At 40.7% G+C, this 21,136-nt stretch overlaps 2 protein-coding genes across 3 annotated transcripts; both read left to right on the forward strand.

Annotated features, from left to right (window-relative positions):
- Positions 1-2,326: 2,326 nt before the first annotated feature.
- Positions 2,327-4,847, forward strand: LOC118418776 (E3 ubiquitin-protein ligase TM129-like). Its single transcript, XM_035824811.1, has 2 exons — positions 2,327-2,711; positions 2,964-4,847. The coding sequence occupies exons 1-2, from the start codon at positions 2,610-2,612 to the stop codon at positions 3,945-3,947; spliced, it is 1,086 nt and encodes a 361-aa protein (XP_035680704.1). The 5' UTR covers positions 2,327-2,609; the 3' UTR covers positions 3,948-4,847.
- A 1,960-nt stretch (positions 4,848-6,807) lies between these two features.
- LOC118418768 (short transient receptor potential channel 3-like) lies at positions 6,808-20,868 on the forward strand. Of its 2 annotated transcripts, none has more exons than XM_035824800.1 (14): positions 6,808-7,067; positions 8,743-9,450; positions 11,167-11,343; positions 12,495-12,659; positions 13,341-13,581; positions 14,510-14,752; positions 15,014-15,151; positions 15,328-15,445; positions 15,692-15,884; positions 16,161-16,328; positions 16,891-16,974; positions 17,342-17,411; positions 17,955-18,145; positions 18,796-20,868. In XM_035824800.1, the coding sequence occupies exons 2-14, from the start codon at positions 8,764-8,766 to the stop codon at positions 19,669-19,671; spliced, it is 3,351 nt and encodes a 1,116-aa protein (XP_035680693.1). In that variant the 5' UTR covers positions 6,808-7,067; positions 8,743-8,763; the 3' UTR covers positions 19,672-20,868. The 2 variants fall into 2 exon arrangements, with proteins under 2 accessions (XP_035680693.1, XP_035680692.1); XM_035824799.1 differs by having other exon boundaries at positions 6,809-7,067; positions 17,952-18,145.
- Positions 20,869-21,136: the final 268 nt, after the last annotated feature.

Genomic DNA, 21,136 nt, shown 5'->3' on the forward strand with positions numbered 1-21,136 from the left:
CCGGAACGATACGCCCGATTGCGACGATTTTTGGTGCATGGGTGGGGGGTTGTTGCCTGTTGCCTAGGATTGACTTTGGGCCTTGTCGCGTTTGAACTTGACCCGGCAGGTCGAATTTTGTGTCCGGGAGGGGTGTTTCCGGAGTTATATCTTCTGAACGGCTGGTGCTGGCGCGATGATATTTGGCACATGTGTCGGCGGTGGCTGAATAATGCTCAATTTTGATTTTGGCGCCCTTGGTGCTTGAACTTGACATTTTAGGTTACCTTTTGTGCGGGCACGGGGCGTGCGCTGTATCTCCGGAACGCAAGGTGCCATTGTGTTGCCATTTGGTACGTGAGTTGTTTGTGGTGTCCTGGTGGTCAGGTTTGATTTTGGGCCTCCTAGTGCTTGAACTTGATACTGTATAGGTTGACCCTGTTTTAGTGTGGTTGGGGCATCCTCCCAATATCTGCTTGGTTTTAAAAACAGATTATGGTTGGGTGTAGAACCATCATCTGGCCTGGGCCACCTTCAATGTATCAGGTTACTTAGTGGCACTGACAGTTTGCCAGATGACGGGAGTGTGCCAGATTATATATCTGTTGGTCAGGTATAATTGGAGTTTGCTTATTACTCTTTGTGGTGTTTCTAGAGCTGTATAGTACTGAGTTTTAAGTTCCGGTACAAGTTCCTTTACCCTGTTGGCAATCATGGTTGAACTTGAACTTAAACAGAAGAAGATGCAATTTTCTAATGTGGAGGAGAACTGTATAGAGTGTGGGCATAAGAGAAAGGTATGTGTATGATTTGTCCTGTGTTTCTTTTTGTTTCTTTGGTAATGCCATTTCCATACTGTATACAGGTAATTTGTTGTTTTGGGCTAGTCATATTCGCTTGGTTTTTGGGCCTGCTTAATCTATGGTACAGGCAGGGTTAAGTGGTGGAGGCTTAGCTTTGTTCTGTTTTAAATTCAGTATCGTTTGTTGCATTTTGTCGCGGCAAATATATGATGAAATTCCCCTTCTAAGCAACTGCTCATTGGTTTGTGGGGATGTTTGCTGGGTGTTTGCTTTGACTACAACAGCTTCTGAACTTTTCAAAGCTTCCATTGCCAGCAGCTTGCCATCTATAAATGGGATTGACAAGGACATTTTTCATAGTAAATTATGCTGTTAAATTTGGCTTAGATACTACAGGAGATTTAGGTTTGGGTTGGATGGATTGAATGTAAATATCATACCACCCTGGGGACTAACTGTTGCTGCTGCATGGGGGCTACCACTATTCATATTGTCTAATGTCTATGGAACTACAGATAAAAGTATCATTGGTCAAATTATGCAAGTAACATTCCGATGTCAAGTGAATAACACCCCAGAAATAAATCTTTAATGAATATCATTGGAAGAACACAAACCAAGGAGACTTAGCAGCTGCATTAGGTCAGTACATTGAAATAGGAAGATATTAGTATATCATGTGACAGAGTAACTACATGTGCATGGGCCATCTGAGACAAAAAAAGGTAGCGTCTCAACAACTTCAAAGTACTGTGGTTGGTTACATACTTAAGAAATCCAAAATAAGTAATGTTCATCCCTGTCCAAACTTACAAATTCAGAAAATGGAATTTCAGAGTCAGACTTTTGCATGGTGCACAACCAACACAGTAAAAAGCTCATTTTTCCAACCACGTACCACAGACAAAAAGGCAAAAATACACAATAGGTCTACAGAAACCCAATACATTTCATGCAGGCCTGAGGTCTACGAACTCTTGTTGTGATAGAGGCGTCTATGGGCATTTGGGGGTGATAAGGTAGTTTCGATTATTAAGTTTATTTGCGTTTATGTCAACTCAAGATACATGTACGTCTGTAGAAGTAGCGATTTACAAAACCCTGTCTTCATCATGCTAATTTGATTTTTATAGGAATTCAAAGCTTAAGAAATACTCCTCTCAGGTATGGCGTTTGCCAGCTACAGACATTTGTGGATGATGCCAATTGGAATATTTAACTTAAGAACTTAAACAGAGCAATTAGCGGTATTACCATAGGACAGAGCGCTGAAATGGCGCGCTTTGAAATTTCAATAGAATTGATACATACGAGAAGGAAATAAAGTTGTCGAAGCGATGTCCTGTCATGTATATCATTCTTTTTGTTATGAAGAGAATGTCTGATCTCTCTCTCTCTCTCTATTTTTTTTAATATAAACCCGGGCGTGGAGTTGTTTGTCCGCAAGGCGCAACAAATCTGTTTGGCGTTGAGGTCTTCCTCCTACCATCTGCTTGAATTCACACGCAATGGTCTGACGTCACCAATTTACGCGTAGTTGTGACGTTTACACACGCCTACACACCCGCCTGTAAAGTTGACGTGGTCTAAACATATCTTGCGGCGGTTTACTGCTTATCTACTGTTAGTTTCAGAGTTTGTCGTCCTTAAATCGTTACTGTATGTACTAGGTTTCTCCCACATGAACGTCAACTAGAGTACCTGCAGAAATATCGCCCAGGTGAGGCCATATTCTTGGCGGTAGTAGCGACGACTGAGCCCGAAACAGAGGAGTCGCCTGGTCCGGTCGGTTTGTGCAGTGGGTCCGGATCCCGGACAGAATCCACCATGGTGTCTGTTGAGCTGGGGTTCACGCTAGGGTACATCCTGGTGTGTCTGTGCTTCGTGGCACCTCCATCAGAGTTCAGGGCTGCTGGAATAACGGTTCAGGTACTTAAAAGTTTCTCTGTAATGCGCCCCCCTCCCCATCAAAAACACTCCGGAGATTTTTGACGTCAAGCTTGAAATTAGCCTTACGTTGCTGTGTGGAATGTTAACATTTGAACAATAATGTCAGCATGTAACATGTTATTGTGTTCATCATGAAGAATTTGATATGTTCAGAGGGTATTTCGAGACAGTTTAATAGATGTCTGAAAATTACGTGAATGACGTGTTTCCTTCTTCATGTTTCTCTTGCAGAATATTCTAGCTGGCTGGCTTGGCAGTGAGGACCTGCACTTTATCTACTATCACGTCAAGAGGACGGCAGCCACTACCCTCATACATGCAGCTCTACCCCTGGGTTACTATGTAGGGTTGAGCATCGTATCCCCTCATCTACAACTATGGGACTTCGCACTGGCTCCTACCCCTGCCTTGGTCTACTTTGCAGTTTTTAGCACCATCTTCTGTGGCGTTGTCGTGATGAACTATATCTGGTCACGTAAGGGATGGGAGAGACATCCCATAGTCGCACGACTGAAGAGTCTTGGAGGAAACTCCTGGCGAGCGACCGCTTCCAACATCAACGTAGAGTTCCGCAGGATCGACAAGTTCTCATCTGGAATCGGGGGTACGCGGTTGTACATCACGGATTCGTGGATCTTGAAGAGTGGACCGTACAACGTCGACATAGCACACCAAGCAAATGTCCATCTGCACGTGATCAGGACGGAAGATCATGTGATCTCGCATGAGACTGGCACCTCTATTCAGTATCTGAGAATAGCAGTCAAACAGCTATCCCAAGGGGGCAAAACGTTCACGATTCGGTTAAACTCCACTGAGTATGGGGACCTAAAGAATAAACTAAGTGCACCGATACATGCTGCGAGAGATGTGGTCATACGGCAGTCTTTGTCAGACATGTTCTTGGAAGCGTTCCGTGAGCAAGTCTCCCAAAACCCCCATTACACCCTCCCTGAGGATGCCCCTCCCACCGAGCCCTGTATAGGCTGTATGCAGACTCAGTCTAACATCAAGCTAGTAAAGCATTGTGAGGAGGGTGATCATGGGGAATGTGTGCAGTGTTACTGTAGGCCCATGTGGTGTTTGGAGTGTATGGGAAAGTGGTTCTCTAGTAGGCAGGATCAGTCCCACCCTGAGAGGTGGTTGGCTGGTGATTCACCATGTCCAACATGTCGGGCTAAGTTCTGTATGCTGGATGTTTGTTTCATAGCTTGATAAGATATGAATATCAGGGAAGATAATTGTACTATATGCTGTAACTTGCCAAAGTTTCTTGGGGCATACATTTGCTTGTGATTGAATTGATTATGAAAATGGATCTGTGGCAGTCCTTTGGGGAGTGACTAAATCAACAAGGCTGGACCTCAGACTAGTTCTGTTATTTTGTGGGGTCTTTCTTTGCGGTATGACGTATTTGCATTTAGCACATGCATGTAATAGACAAGAATTATTCTTTTATCATAAAGCTGGGAAGCAAACTAAAGATTATGTTGATGTAAGACATGCATAAGATTATGCTGATGTATGATGCAAGTCTCTGTAAGATATGAAAGTAAAAGAGTCTGTTGGTATGTCTGATGCCCTGAATCAGGGAGGTACACTTCAATTCAGAAAATGCATTGAATGAAAAATTTGTTGGGGAGCACTTTTGCCCCAACAAGAAGAATATGCTCCCCCCTACCTGAAATAGCACAGTCCTGGAATGTCATCTTTCATTTCTAGCCCATCTTGTGTTAGAAGGAATAAAGACAGATATTGTTTCTTTGTAATTATGCACTTGTCATATAGATTTTGTGTATGCAAATATGCATACTGTACTCTATCACTTCAGCTGGAAGTTTTAAAATCACTCAATAAAATTAAGGAAAAAACTTCATTGATACCATGTGGAGACTTGTCTTTTTTGTGTTGTGTGTTGATTATGTTTAAAACTGAAGTTTGAAAGTATTGTGGTTAGGTAAAAACAGTTGTTCAAGAGTTGAAGTTATGCCAGAAGATCTTGGATCTCTTGTAAACATTGATGATAACTTTGGCTTGCAAGCCTAAATCCATTGTATCAAAAACATTCACACAATCGCGACTGAAGTTTTAGAAAAAAACATCAAGTATGTTTGTAAACATCTTCATAAACATTGTCACATCAATTTAACTTCTTGGTTCTTCGTGTGATTTCTCTAATTCTCTTATACAATGTACCTTGTTTTACCTAGCACCTGTAGAATAGAAACTGTTATGAGAGTTAAGGTTGTCTTCCTCATGAGACGATTAAAAAAAACACTTCACATGGTCCTTCATTGGGTAGGTTGTCGTTTTTAAAAGACGGAGTAACGAATTGGAAAACTTGATAAGCCCGAGGCGTGGACGTCTGGTAGAAAATCAGGTCAGCGTGGACTGAGCATGTTCAGTCATCACGTCCTTCCGGCAATCCTTCAACAACCGTTTAAAACGCCTGGTGTCCTGTGTGTGGTACCTCATCCATCACCCAGAGATGTGGGACGGTCGGACTTCTCAACTTACTTAAACTTAAACTGTGTCACTTTTCGTCTCACTGTTTATATGAAGACAATCAATCAATCAATTAATAACCTGCATTTAGACTGGAATGCCCTGTTGGCATTGGTCTCGTGAACACAGGGAATGAAAAAAAAACTAGTTTTACATTCAATACAGAATCGGCTTTCATCATTTTTCCTTCATTTCACTTCTTTCATTTTGTCTCAACGCCTATCTGTATTCTTCCTTAGCAGTTTGTTGCGTTGTGGTAGCTTGCTTCAATAAATAACTGGTTCCTATTTCCCCAACATTCATGAATTATACTGTTCCCACCCTTTCCAAACCTGTGTGCAGTACATAGCCCTGACCCACATACCTGTGCTTCAGTTTTGACAGCACACTACGGTGTGCGGTTCCTTATCCGTCCTTTTAACTCACAAGGCTTAGCATGGCCCTATAGGGAAGCCTGGTCACGGTTTATCAAATAACGGGTCCTTCTTTCCTCCACGGACGGACGGCTTGCTTCGGTGTACCTGAGGAGAGAGAAACCCAAAACTGTGGGACTAAACAATTTAAACAGATTATTTCAATACTCTTCTTTTAAAAAATCGCCAGTACTGATGATTTAGCTGAAAGCGGCCTCATAGAAATGCTTACAGGAAGTTTGGGTTATGTGGCCTCCTTAGCAGTCTCTATGAATCTCTGTGGAGTAGGCTTTCTGGCTTATAATGCTCACAAGAAACCGAGTACAAATAGCTATGCCATCACTGGCATCAAGAAAAAGGCACATCATAAGCCACTCACCACCCCATTAAAAAACACTCGTACAGAGCTGACTAACGGAGGTTAAAGATGTCCCCTCCAACCTCTGCTTGGAGAGAACAAATGAACATCCCATAGACGACTTCTTACCATAATCCTGACTGGGCCTGTGAGCAATTATCTTATCCGGGCTTAAAGGGCCGTCAGATAATGATTGTCTCTAGAGACACCGAATGCTCCTTTAATCTGCGCGTTCGTCGAACGACTTGTTCGCCGTCACAATCGTCGTGTGGGGAAGTTTCATGATTTCGTTGGTGTTACCGCACATAGCCATTCCTATAAGATACAGAAAAAGAAACGTAGTACTAGTACTGGCCAGTATTAAAGAGGTATCTCTATTCCATACTCTCACGGAGAATTTTATTGACTATATTGAAACTTAAGTTGAATACTATTAGATTGTGTGACACGGAGCTAGAAAAAAGAAACCCTCCTGGAAAAATAAATTATAAGTTTCAACGTCCTTCCAATTAAAATTTTAAAAAGTTAAATAAGCTATCCAACGTGAATGTTTGCAAATATGAAATGATCAGAAATGGAATTCACAGAAAGACAAAACATGCAAAGGAATAGAGAACCCACGTAGTTTTGTAAAAGTCTCCTAAATTGATTCTTGTCAAAACATTACACATGACCTTTGGGGGTTTCGTGTACCGTACCCGTATGAACCACCCTTTGCCAAATGTCTGATTATACAAAGAAATCCCCTTGGGACTGTGATGACAAACAAAAGCCACTCGGCCCGAACCGGGCGATCCTCCCCTTGCATTGGTGCGCACACACGCCTACACGTAAGGCGCACACACCGCCCCCGGTCAGATCCATACTGAACGAACTCGCAGAACAAGTTGGTCTGGTCGCCTTTCAAATTAGCTATTCCAACCGTCGCGCGTGTCGTCATTCTATTAGTATGCGGCAGCTACATAAGGAACTGCGTGTCTGAGCTAAACATTGCAAAGATCTCCAAGAACAGGACGTGTTCTAGACTTGGAGTCGCGTTGGCGTCCGGGTGTCCTGCAGGTAAGACAACACACCTTGTTCTTCATTGTAGTCGCCTCTAGAAAACGTTGAATTTTTGTGAGTATACGACGAAACAAGTTACATCGGGGTCGTACATGTTAAAGATCACCCTTTAAAAATTCTACTTACAAGCCATTCTTGTACACAACGCCTCTGTTAAAAGAGTACTGTTTGTTCTTCGTGTTTTGAAAGGGACGGGAAACAAAAGGTACGGCCGAATTTGTTGACAGTTTTGTGTAATTCGCTTGTAATTGTCTATCCGCTCACCTGTAGGTGATAGGTGAGAGGGCAATGCTTTTGTCGAGCTTAGAGTGATGATACTACAGTACTAGACTAGTGGTTCATGAAAGGTAAGGAATGACGCTACAACAACAAATCTTAGTCCTGTCCCTTTTCCTGGCCTCACCTGGCCCTCCAGCCCACAAAAGGGCGGCGGACTTAAGTGCCGGGACGCCAGGGTTCGGGCATGCCTGTTTTGCTTTCACCCGTAGCTTGGGCACTAGGTTTTGTTGTAGCGTGCACCTTTTGGCCTAGATTCAGCTCAGACAGACATTTCCCACAGAGCGAGAGACTGGAGCTCGTCCAAAGGCCAATGTTATCCGTATTTGGAAAGGAGAACTGAGCTGTGTCCGCGGTTTCAGTAGTGAGTATGGGGACAGGAGGCGCTTAAGGGTTAGTAGGGTAGCTTCAGAATCTGTAAATGTTGTCAGCAAAAACTTCATTAGAGCTTGGTTTAAAAATTACAAAACAACCGCAGTGTCACGATCTTCAGAAGCAAGTGAATGCTACAGGATCCAAAGATAACGGTAACATTGAATGCGGTTGTTGTGGCTTTTCAAGGTTGTACTTGTGACTAAAAATAGATTATCTCAGTTATCTTATCTTTGGCATTCTATGTATCTACAGATGGAGGGAGAGAGAGAGATCAGCTAACAATTAAGTCTGTAAAAGATAAGAAGTCTTCAACAGGTGGCTAAACAGTACAATTTAGAGTTGTAGAGAACACCTTAAAATATCATTTCAACAACTATAAGAAATACGTTTAGATGCAAGCAATGAAGGAATGTAAGTTGATCTTAATTGATCTCATCCCAAGAGTCATATTTTTCTTTCAGTATTCTTTGTAGTCTTGTACTGTATATTTTCCAAGTTTTACTCAATGATATGTATTGTCCAGTGTTGTATATGCTGTGTTCCACCTTTTCCTAAGGTATGTTACAGCCAAACTTCTGGTTTCTAACATGACGAAGGGCTGACAGGACCATATAAACACTGTACTCTGCTGAAGTTCACTGAACACTGGCCAACAAGTTTTCCAAAAGGACACAAGAAATGAAAATACTACCACGATACCATTTATATACATAAAAAACAATTCAAACACATTATACAATGTACAAATGTATTACAACAAAATCTCAACAGGTTGTTTTCCTGTTTTTTCTTGAAAAACAAAAGATACACGAGGCCTGATATGTCTGCTCAACATTTTCATCAGGTTTGTGAAATGTTTACATTCCAAAGATCAAGTGATGAACTGGTCTTCTCAGTCTTAGCCCTCTTGGTGGGAATTTTCTGCAAAGTTTACTTTCCAGGAGCTTTGTTTACTAAAGGTGTTGTTTACGTTTACTCTGTGATGTTTCTCTGTGTTTACCCATGTTTTCTGTATCTGTAGGTTGGGAAGAATAAAACAAACATGGCGGGCAGCCAAGAAGGAGGGTATCCCCCTGCGCATGCACTGACCGACAGCGAAGTTCGGTTTCTAGTCGCGACGATCCAAGGTGACCATACCGATGTAAGAACTGCCCTCCAGAACAGAGGTGATGTGGACGTCACATGCACCGACACTATGGGCAGAAATGCACTCTTACTAGCAGTGCAAAATGGACATATCAACATAGTGAAGACTCTCCTTCAGACCGATGAATGTGAATTATTGCACCTGGAGGAAGCTCTTTTAGTCGCAGTTGCCAAAAACGATCTTCGCATTGTGGATGTGTTGGTAAAAGCAGTGTACGATGACCGCTTGGATGACGATGATGATGAAGAAGATCGAAGAATATCAAGAGCGTCAAACTCCCAGTTTCCGGAGGAAATGACAGCGACGATGTTAGCGGCACAGTTGGACAGAACTGAAATCCTGAACATCCTCGTAACACGGGGACTACGGGTGCCCAACCCACACGACTACCTGTGCTCGTGTCAAGTGTGTCATGACAACCGGAGCAGTGACAGTTTTGGGTACGCCAGAAGGAGGCTGAACACGTACAGAGCGCTGACGAGTCCTACGTACATCTCTCTAACGTGCAGGGATCCAATAGCACGGGCCTTTCACCTGACGGAGGAGATACGGAAGGTGACAACGGTAGAACCTGAACACAAGGTGAGCAGAGAGGCAAAGAGCAAAACTACATGAAAATTATAATGCACACATCTCAGTATAATCCAATGAAAGTCACACTGATATATTATCTCAACTAGACTGCGTTGACGGTATACCCTTGTTTAGCATTGACAGAATCACATCTAACGTTACATGTATACTACCTACCTACCTATGTACCTACTAGCTACTAGTATGTTAAGCAAATCCCTCTTCCACTGGAATCAGGTCACCACAATCCGTTGTATTTTCACATATGATTACAACACTGCACAGATGCACATATCTGTTTGTGTTACATGACTCAAAAGATTACACGACCATCTCACCTCTAATTCATTTATGACAGCTGAAACAACGCCGCAAAATGACAACATGGCATTTTCAATAAGCATCATTCAAATCCCAAATTTGGGTCATTCCCTCAGACTGTCCTGAACAATTCACTGTGTCAAACCCCTAAAAGACAGGTAATAACTATCTTAGGCACATCTCTACTTATGGCTAATGGCCAGATAATGATAATATTTGAGGAGTGAAAGAGTTACCCATGTAATCATGAGTGAGATGGATGAGTTGCTAGGTTTTTCAAACAAACGTAGACTGCTCTTTAAGTTTGTTCCAACTTTGTTTATTCATGAAAGTCAAATTGGCCTGCAGGCCGCTTTTCATTGAGGTCATGAGGGAAGAAGCAACGGTCAGACAAAGTATACACAGTTTACATCATTTAAAGTCCTGATGGGTCTTAAAAGTTTATATACACAATTTTACATCTATAGTACAACATACATAATAGTGAGAACTGCTACAAGTTCCAGTCTGTTCATTTCGTTGGTTTCTGTTACTTTGAGAGTGTCTTAAAGGAAGCCAGACAACCTGTTTGAAGACGACCTGTTTGAAGAATGGTTCAGAAATAGTAACAGTTCCTAGAACCCCTGTCGATCAACTACAGAAATATATTCCAAATTTCTTGGCATAGAAAGCTCTTCTATCCACTATCTAGACCACCTGTTAACACTTGTCACTGACAAAGTACAATAGACCCTGCATACACTGTAACCTACAATGTTTACATAATGTCTACTGGTTACTCCTGCCTTATTGTGTAACTGGTGTTACTTTGAAACCCTCAAGATTCTTGTCCTCCCCACATTGTTCAGAATCGAAAGCACTGATGTAAAGGAATGTTGCTATTCAATTGTACCACCTTTGTTATTGGCCTATTTTTGAGCAGCATTTTAGCAATAGACAAGAATGCACATCCCTTTTCAGGTGGTTAGTCTATTGATAAAACGACATAAAATGTTCTCTGCAGCAAGTATCAGGTTTTTTTGAGTCACAAATAGGAAGTTATACCATCAAAGTAGAAAAAACTGCAAAGATACTAAATTGCTATTTCATGATTCTGCAAGAAAGGGTCTTCGAGCATCTGTTGTTGCATAAAAACAAATATTTTAATCATTCATGATTACTGAAAGTTCTCCTGTAAAATATATGTAATGTTAGCATCTATTACAGGTTATAGAAAATATATAGCTTTTCCAAGGCATTAAATCATGTTTTTCAAAGTCTTTCACATTTCATCTTTTAATCTATTATAAAACTCGGTAGATTTGAAACAACTTGGCTAATGATATCAACGCTAATGCTCTGAACTCCCAACCATGTTTTCACTTGAATAACAATGATCAACAATGTACCTTTTTCCACACACAGGAAGAATACAGGAGGATTCTGGCAAAACTGGAGACGTTTGTGACAGAGTTGTTGGACCACTGCAGGTCTAAAGATGAGATGGCAGTGACAGTGGGAGGAGGGGAGGGGGAGAAGTGGCACAAGACCTCCCCTGGGGTGGGGAGACTACAGTCCGCAGTGCAGTGCAACCAGAAGAAGGTGAGAAATCGTGTTCAAGTATTGAATTGAAAATATGAAATACATTGTATTGCACTTTTTTGGTACTTCTATTATAGAAAATGGTGATTATTTTGAGGCCATTTGATATTGGGATTTGCAAAAAAATTCCATCAGATCTAGACATGAGATAATCAGTGTTATGAAAAAAACACCCTAAAGAGCGTTGTTTCTGAACACTTCCAATGGCATGGAAAATATCTGACCTAAACCGAACAATGCATTCACTGGTCTGCATGAAATGAGTTCTTAAAACCCATCTCAAGCTTGGACAACAAAAGGAAAAAAATGTTCCCTATCTAAAATAGGGAAAAACATGTTTGAGATTTGCCTAGGAGGAAAATGATGCAAACACGTCTTAATGTGTTATTCTAAAAACAATTGTGGAAAATGGGGAAAATTTAGTTTTGCTCTGATACCTCATGCGAAAGTATAGTTAAGTAAGCCCTGAGGATAGAATAATAGACTAAAGAGATTCAAAAGATCTTTAAGTCTGGTGTACCTAAAATAGACTTAAAACTGGATTTCATAGTTTCAAACCCAATCATCTAGAGGATTTGACACGTACCTTCCTTTATGCTGAGTGGATATCATTCTTTTGTGTGGTAAACACTAAGGTAAACTGAACTTTCTAGTGTGGCAATAGTACATTGTGATAGTAGCATTTGTTGTGTACATATCATTTGTAGTGTACATAAAAAGGCTGGGAGTTGCTTCAGATCTAAATGTAGCTTGATGTTTTCTGCATTAAAAAAAATCAATAGATTATTGTAACAAAATAATAGATTATTGTAACAAAAAAGAAAGTAGTCCAAAGTGATTTTACTACCTTGGTTATCTGTACAGCAAAATCCTCATAAAATACTAGTATGTACAGTCTTCTTAGATCCTAGATGTCATAAGTCCTTATTTTGTGATCAGAGCTACAGTATTTTTTTTAAAATAATACACTAGCACAAAGAATTTTACACACAACATTCTTCAATGCCATCATATAACTCAGTGGAAAAAAAGTTAATGCAGACTGGTCTAATAATGAAGGGAACCACAATTGAGTGTACTTTTAGATTAGTTGTAAGAAATACGGAACATAAAACCAAAACATTCATTTTTGATGTCTTGTTTTTCCCCAGTTTGTAGCCCATCCCCTGAGCCAGCACTGTCTGCAGCAGATGTGGCACTACAGGTTCCCGACATGGCGGCAGCTGGGCTGGGTGCTGAAACTCCTGGTGTCAGTGGGGATAACTCTCACCTTACCTGTCCTGGCTCTGCTCTACTGGATCATGCCTACTGGAAAGGTGAAGTAACGCTAATTCACATTTATTTGCATTGTAACTTACTAGCAGTACAAACGTACAGTACTCGAAATGATTCTTTCATCCAGGTTGCCCAGGTGGCCACCTGAGTCAAAAGCCAGGTTAATATGCCATCAATATTTCAGGTTTCTTCAGATGAGCTACTTATCCATTATCTTTTCTTTCTGTTACATGTTGCTTCTTATGTTTTATCTTATCAAGAAATAAATACAAAAACATCTGCACCTAGGTGGAGGAAAAGTAGTGTTCCAACTGCAACAACTGTGCTACCTTGTTTAAATTAAGTTGCGCCAAGCAAAAAGTGGTTGCTTTTGCAAGTGTGCAAGTGGGTATTTCAAACACTGCTAGTATATCCATTGTTTTTAAGATCAGGGTTGATGACAGTGGTATCAAACTGCAATATTTTGAAAATACATTTTGTATATTGCAATTGTCCATCGACTTGATATCCCTAAATACCCCATTTTTAGACACCAGAGATGTAGATATTCCACGGATAGAGGTGAAGTAGCATCATACAATATAATGTTAGTTAGTGTTCCGCGATTTGCTATCTGTCAATCATCGCAACTCCAGCTTAAGTAATTGCTGTGAAAAGTGAACAAAAATTGCATCGAGGGGTCTATAAGGGATGACGAATTTTTCTTTTTTTTTTCCTCACAGTTTGGGAAGTGGTTAAAAACACCTGTAGTGAAGTGCATCATGTACCTGGCTTCCTACGTGGCATTCCTCGTCTTCGTGTGCCTGGTAACGGTGGAGAAACTGACAGCGCCCCAGCTCGATAACATGCAAGTGGCGGCGGCAGACTTCAACCTACCACAGGACTTGGTGGGCGGGGCCACGTTCTTGAGGAGACCAACATTCCCGGGGGTGGTGCAGTGGCTCATATCCATCTGGGTATTGGGTAAGATACACTTTATTTTCAAAAAGACAGCCAAACTTGTGTATAGCAATAACTCAAGGGACTTGGAGAATGGGTGGTCACTGTAAACAGGATCGTTCCTGACCTTAGTGCTCAGGCCAATGAAGAAAAAATAAACACAAAAGAGTGAATCTTTACCAGACTAAGTATGCTTATGCTAAATCTGGGAGAATTGTTTGCCAGAGAAATTTAGCAACCACTGTAAGTATATGGTTTCATTTAGTTTCATGCAGTTAGTCTGTGTAATGTTGTTATGATCTTTGAAGCCTATTAATCCCTATCTAATAGGTGCTAAATAGAAAAGTAATCCTTTTATTGTTTTGCGAATTGACCATGTTAGACAGACCCAGGACATGTAACAGCAAGAGTCAATGCCTACAGTGTGTCATTTGATTTATGGCTTAAATGAACTGTATAGTAAAGCTACTGCCTTTGTTCAGAAAATGACCAGACTAATTACCTTTAAAGATAGCAACATTACACAGGCTGTCCAAGGACATGCAGACTGACTCTCATGCATGGTTAGTTTATTCACCCAATTGTGCTGAATTCTATCCATAACCCCACCCACCAAAATGTGTCAATTGAAATGTTATTATCAGCAAGTACATGGTTTTTATCACTGGTAACATATCTCTGTGAATTTTGTATTCTCCTTAGCCTCCATAGCAGGCTCTCTGGGCCTTCTTTGTTGGTCTTTTTGGGGCTCATTACATACTTTTGCTGGACAGTTCTTTTGTACTGGGTCTCTAGGCCCATAGTACTAGGTCGCTTGTGCGGCTCTATTGGGCTCAATGATTTATGAGCCCCCCAAAAAATGGGGAAAAAAAGACCAGAGAGCCTGCTATACAGGCTATATTATCCTGCATATTCCAGCTGTTTCAAAGTCTTGATGTCATGTTCTGCACAGGTTTCCTGTGGCAGGAGGTGAAGCAGCTCTACCACATGAGGTGGACCTGGTACTGGAAGAGCAGTCCATACAAGGTCATCGACCTGCTGTCCCTCACCCTGTACATCACACACTTTGTGCTGGTCTACGTCTTATACTACTTCACCAGTAGGGCTGGGGACTACTTCAAAGAACAAGACAGAACCACGCTGCTGAGGAACAAAGATGCTGTGGCAACGCTGCATCTGTATCACCTTGTTGGAGGTATGGAGAAGTGTCAAATTTTGAAATAAACTTAAACTTATCAGCTTTGTACGACAAAAAAAGAAGAACTTGAAGATTTTTATGTTGAACTTACAACCTTGTTCAGTTTACAGACCCAATTACTTTGGACACATGAACTTAAGTAGTGTGTTAAGTAACAGCTTAAATGTAATTCATTAATAAGAAAACAGTGGAAGGTCAAAATACCAATTTAGCCAACCGAGATACCTTAAGTTTTACATAATATCATCTTTTTTCTAGATCGACCTCAATGGAACTCAGGTGATCCAGTCTTTGTGGCTGAATCCCTGTTTGCCTTTGCAAATGTTCTGTCTTTCCTACGGCTCGGGGAATTCCTGGTCCTCAACAACTCGTTTGGTGCTCTGTCCATCACAGTAGGTAAGGCACCGTTCTCAATAAGTTCTAAATTAAAATGTAGGAAGTTTACAGTATTATTCTTTCACTAAAATGTGCAATTTCTTTTCATGTCAAAATGCATTTATAGAAACTTTTCTTCCACTGTTCCCTAAATTGTAGAATTTAAAAATCAATGTCTTGAATTGTTTGCTTTACAGAGCGGTGCATACCAGTGATAGTGAAGTTCCTTCTGATGCTACTTTTGATTGCTGTCGGTTTCCTCTTTGCCATCTTCAACCTGTATTTCCTGTACAGTGGGAACATCCACATCACAAGGTGAGTTAAATAACGTTTGTTCACCTGTACCTGCGGGGTAACCTATGACAGTTCTCTTTAAGACAGGGTATTTGGGGATCTACACGATGACACAGACCAACCATTCCCCTTCCTGTTCTTTGTTCTATTCCTGGTAAAAGACATATCCCTCAGGCAGATTTACATGTCGGTAGATGTCATTTACCTGTTAAGGGTCAGTTTGCTGTCCCAATAGTTACGAAGCTCACAAACCTTTTGTTTTTGCAGCCTGGACAGGGCCTTCTCTTCCCTGCTCCAGATAGTGACCGGGTCTCCCACCAACATCCTGGTGGTCTCCTCAGAGAGTTCTGCTGAAGTGACAGGTTGGCTGCTTTACGGTGCCTATTACATCATCGTTGTCATCGCTGTCTTCAGTCTGATCGCTGTGATCTTCAATCATGCAACCTGTAGTGATAATAAGGTAAAATATGAGAGAAAAAAGATCAAAACATAACATGTTTTCAAATATTGCAGGTAACATTTTCTGTGACGGCAATAAGTTTTCCTAAACAAAGTAGCTACTCCTTTTGTTTGTGCCTTTAATTTAGACTTGAAAAAGGCTTTTCATGGGGGTTGGGAATCCATATTAGGGACCACTAAAAAGTGGCCAAAATGACGAAAACATCCTTATGCATAAAATGGTAACTTGTACAACTTTGACCATGCATTGTAATGCTTTATATGAAAATCATTACAGGGAGATTACAAGACCCAGCTGAAGTTTGCCCAGGCAAAGGTGTACTTGTCCTTTATCCAGAGGGGAACGCTCCCTCCCCCCCTGAACCTGGTCCCCACCCCCAAGTCTGTGTGGTACGCTGCACTGGCTGTCTACAGGCACTTATGCTGCTGTTGCAATAAAAGGAAGGTAAGAATATCAAAATCAAATTGTTTAATAGATAGTAATCTCATAGGCAATTAAATTGTTTTGAATTGTATTAGGTTTATGTTGAAAATTAACCTTACCACATCAAGGAGGTTTTCTACTCTCCAAGCAGAGGTTTAGCTGCGGCTGTTTTTTTTCACACGTGTTTGGGTGTTTTTATCAGGCTTTCTATTTTGTATTGTCTTCGTTATGTCTCGTGGCCAAACACAATAAAAACACTTAAAAACAGCCGGAGCCAATGCTCTGCTTGGAGAGTGATGAATTCAATTGCAATTTTGGTGCAAAATTTTCCCTAATTGCTACAATTTTTCTTATGTTCATTGATAATGTTGAGAGGTAATACTCATTACAAGTCTTGGGCTGCTTTGACCATTCATCTTAAAGCTTATACGAAATGAAATCTCATCTTTGTTTCACATTATATTTGATATTTTCTGAAAACATTGAAGCTATGTTTAAATGAATTGTCTAATAGAACATTATGAAAATTGTTGATGTATGTAGTTGTATCATCCGATGTCTAACATCACTATAATTTGTTCAGACCCAGGAGATGTCAGGTGCTGATGTGGAGATTGGTGAGGAGATCACAGAAAACCTACCTGGGCAGTCAGACAGAGCTCAGCAAGTAAGATTCAGTACAGTGATAGAGAGGATAGCTTTGCAAATAGCACAAGAAATATCTAATAAATGTTTATGTCAGCAAGAATCAACAGGGAGAAAACAAATGATGTTATTAGACACAGCAAGTTGTTGACTGACATAATTTGAGTATGCATCTTGAAAATATTTCTCTTCCTTCCAAATCAACTAACTGTATGTGCAAAATCTTCTTTTTAAGTCTGAACAGACCAAATATATTATATTAGAAGATAGGGTGTGTATATGACATGATTTATTCGCAACCAATGAGTGGCAAAGCCAGTATTTAAAGAAGATGGAGCTTGCTTGTTTTTGTACCAACTGTGTTCTCTCTGAATGTTTTGCCTTATCAGATTGCCCAGCAGCGTGTTATACAGCGGTATCTCATCTCATCTACAAAGCAGCGGATGGACTGGGACTGGGGTGAGTAGTTGTACATGTTACGACTGCAAATTAATCAAATTCAAGATAAATAGTTCAATTGGGGACAATTGAACTAGCAGGAAAATGAGAAAATGATTTTGCACAAGAGGTTTGAGATGAAAGCATGCAGAATGGAAGATTATACTTGAGTGGTAATAGGAAAAAGAATACTGAGTAGTTACACTGAAAAGGTGACCATGATAACTGCACCATGTCGTATGTAAGGTATTCTATGACTTTTGTTTGACCTGAGTTACATGTAGACAATCAAAACTGGCTAAGAAGACTACTCAGGAGACTGACAAAACCTGGTCTATGTGGACAGGTAGTTGCTATTGACAGGAGTCTCGATGCTTGAATCAGTAGCAAAAATTAATCTAAGGAACTAAAATGTGGGCACATTGGCCAGGTGGCAATTATTGATTCACCTCACCTCACCTCACCGGTCCCATAGTCTCACCGGCCGTAGGGGCAGCAATGCCATCAACATTTGTATTGAATGCATAATTATACATAAAATGCATAAAATCTTACTTCCAGAAGACGACGATACCGAATGGCTGCACTTGTCGTACAAAGATGGCCGCCACCCCAGGAAGTCGCACAGTCTGACGGCGCTTGTGGAGCGACAGTTTGAGCACATGGTGCGTAACCAGCACGAGGTGTTCGGGAACATGCTGGGACACCTGGAGCAGATGACTGGAGCTCTGAGGGGCATCCTGTCTCACCTGCAGGTCAGTTCAGGTCACTGGTGCGAAAACGAGAACATACAAGGGAAAGTATGCTTGAAATCAAATTTTATAATACTGGTACATTTCAATGTTTTACATGCTGCACTGTCCTTTATATGGCAAAGTTTTATGAAACTTAATTGTTTCTCAGTCCTTTGGAATCAATGAGATAAAAGTTAGAGCTTAACAGTTATAAGAGAAAAAAACAGGCATGAAGGGAAGGATTTTATGGAAAGAAGTGAATGGTTACACAAAATTTGTTTCCACAAGAAAGTTGGCAGAAAAAATGAAGGATAGCAAAGATGATTTGGTATCAATAGTGAGATACCATATATGATGATCATCCTTGCTGGTATTTGTGTGGCACCTTCAGGACATTGGTACCAGAACAGATGAATTACTAAATCACACAAGAAAAGACTTTAAAAACAAGGAAGATTGACAAAAATGTCCTGTGGTAGCCTTGAAAACCAGACCACAGCCCAATCTCTATCTCTATGTGTGGGGAAAATGATATTTTTTAGATCGGGCTGGGGCATACTGCCACATTTTCAAGTTTAAAAGAAGTTGCATATTTTTCAAGGTTATTTTTCAAGCTGTTTAGTGCCTCTTTAGGTTAAAGCATTGTCTGACAATATTCCTCATCCCTGCAGGTGGTGGAAAGTGAAGTGAAAGAGAGTTCAGACACCTTGAAGAAGAAGTCCACCATGCTGAAGCTGACCAGTTCACTCCTGTTTGGTGCTCAGCCACACAGCGATAACGGTACGCAGACTGACGCCATGCCGCATCACGTAGATCAGGGGATCCAGGCAGAGATTGTGACTCCTAGTCCGCAGTCAAGCCGACAGCATGAAAGTGCGAGTAGCCGGATGCGGCGGAAACAGGGCCGTTCACAGACCAGTTCCGTGAACTCTCCCACAGGTAGCAGCTCCAATGCCTCCCTTTCCCCAAGTGCAACATCGGGTAAGAGAGGGCTGGACCTCTTGTTGCCGCTCGATACAGTGACAGCTGAAGACCTACAGATGATAAAACAGCTACAGGAGGCAAGGAGAGGAGGCACCATGCCATCTAACCAACCAAAGAAGAGTAAAAACTCGCTGGCCACTGTTCGCAAGCTTGGACAGCTGACAAAAGCTCCTTCTGATGACCGTATGAATGGCCCAAGCCTCGATGGTGATGTCTTAAACGACATCAGCTACCTGACTGACCCTGGGTTTGTCCCAGGGAAGTCTAAGAGTACTCACAATAAAGAATCAAGCCTTAGGAGAAACAAAGCTCCACAACAAAGCAGTGTGTCTTCAAGCAAAGGGAGTACAGGGAGGCTGTCTCCAGGCATGGGTATTTTGAATGCCATCTCCAGGAAACTCAGTTCTGCAAAAGACAGAAGAAGACCTGCACAAGACTATGTGATAAGTAACGTACAGCAGAGGCCTGGGGTGGCGGGTGGCATGGTTTCTACCAGGATAGATGATTCTGTGTTTGACAGTGAGTCCAGGAACTCCGACACCTCCGATGAGTACATCATCTAAACATAGAACACTTGAGAAATATTGAAGAATCTTTTAAGAATTTGAAATTGCAAAGATAATACATTTTCTCCAGTGTATGAGAATTTCTATAGCCTGCCCTTTTTGGTAAGCAATATTGTACATGGTTAATGAATACTAATCTAGAGGATCATAATTCTTAAGAGATGTTTCTTAGGGCGTATCTATTAATATAATCTGGCTTGCCAAGATTCTGTGATAGAAATTTTTGGGAATTATAATATGATTTTGAACACCCAATAGCCAGCAATTAAAAAAATACTATGTATAGATGAGTTACTCCTTTCTACCTCAAACTTAGCAGATGTCCATTGTACAAGTAAAATGCATGGTGTAGGGAATAGTTTTCATATTCTCTAAAGGTTAATATATGTTAGATTGTTGTGTAATATTGTCAGATTTATGTTAGTCAAATAATATGTTAGATGGTAGGGAATGAATGATGTATTGACTGTTATAATTGTATGTTCAATTAATTCTCTGTAACACACTTTGACATTTCTAGAGTATATAGAAAATGTTGACTGTATTACATAGATCTTCAAAAGTTAATGAAGATATCTGTACAAAACTTGATTGCAAAGCGAGGTAGTATCATATGTTCAGGCTTCACAATGTTAGACTTATTCTCTATGAGACTCTTTAAGACTATGGCATTGTATTATATTTATTGTAAACATAATATCCATTTTATTAGGTCACTGTTACTGTGTCAAAGGGAGATTGCTGTTGAACACATTATGTTATATGCAGGATTGGTTGGTTGCATCTCTACAACGATGTGTTTGTATGTAATGCCACAGCTGCCATGTTGGTCGGTTGAAGTTGGAAGGGTTAGATCTATAATAATATGCTTTGCCATAATTATGTGACCGAACATTGTCATTGTAATGTAATTACCAAGGACTGGGTGGGTAAACAACAACTGTTGTGGTCTACATCAAGTAATATTGGTTGCTGTGGTCTGTTGTGATGATATTTGTTGGACAATACTTGGAATATGGTTTGAAATGTGCCTTACCTAGTACTACAAACTACAATGGTAGTATGTAAATGTTGGTTTGTGGCACACAAATGTTTTGTGCATGGTCTGAAACTAACTTTTTATTCTGATACTAAGAATATCTTATATTCCAATTTGTACTGGTTTGTCCAATAAACTGTGATTTGAAGACTGAATTTCCGTCCCTTGTTCTGCAGTTAAGACATAGGATTGTCATGGGATTCATATAATAGAAAGATACTGTATTACGACGAAACATTTTTAAGCAGTGTAACTGTTAGTTTTGGTACAAAAGGCAGCAAAATCAGGTTTTGAACTTACCTCTGCACCATATGATGTTTGCCACCAGTTGCAGGCCATGCTGTTGGGTTGGACCTGAAAGAGGCAGACCTACCAATATGTTATGTTCACTGCAATTCGACATTCAAATCTACCTGGTACTTG

The sequence above is a fragment of the Branchiostoma floridae genome, chromosome 7 (genome assembly GCF_000003815.2).
Source record: "Branchiostoma floridae strain S238N-H82 chromosome 7, Bfl_VNyyK, whole genome shotgun sequence".
NCBI lineage: Eukaryota > Metazoa > Chordata > Leptocardii > Amphioxiformes > Branchiostomatidae > Branchiostoma > Branchiostoma floridae.

What these genes read in the sequence shown, in the direction of transcription:
- LOC118418768 (XM_035824799.1), top strand. Translation starts at nt 8,764, where the DNA reads ATGGCGGGCAGCCAAGAAGGAGGGTATCCCCCTGCGCATGCACTGACC. An exon ending in CGGTAGAACCTGAACACAAG is followed by an intron (nt 9,451 to 11,166) that starts GTGAGCAGAGAG and finishes TTCCACACACAG; the next exon opens with GAAGAATACAGGAGGATTCT. An exon ending in GCGGATGGACTGGGACTGGG is followed by an intron (nt 17,412 to 17,951) that starts GTGAGTAGTTGT and finishes TCTTACTTCCAG; the next exon opens with AAGACGACGATACCGAATGG.
- LOC118418776 (XM_035824811.1), top strand. Translation starts at nt 2,610, where the DNA reads ATGGTGTCTGTTGAGCTGGGGTTCACGCTAGGGTACATCCTGGTGTGT. An exon ending in CTGCTGGAATAACGGTTCAG is followed by an intron (nt 2,712 to 2,963) that starts GTACTTAAAAGT and finishes TTTCTCTTGCAG; the next exon opens with AATATTCTAGCTGGCTGGCT.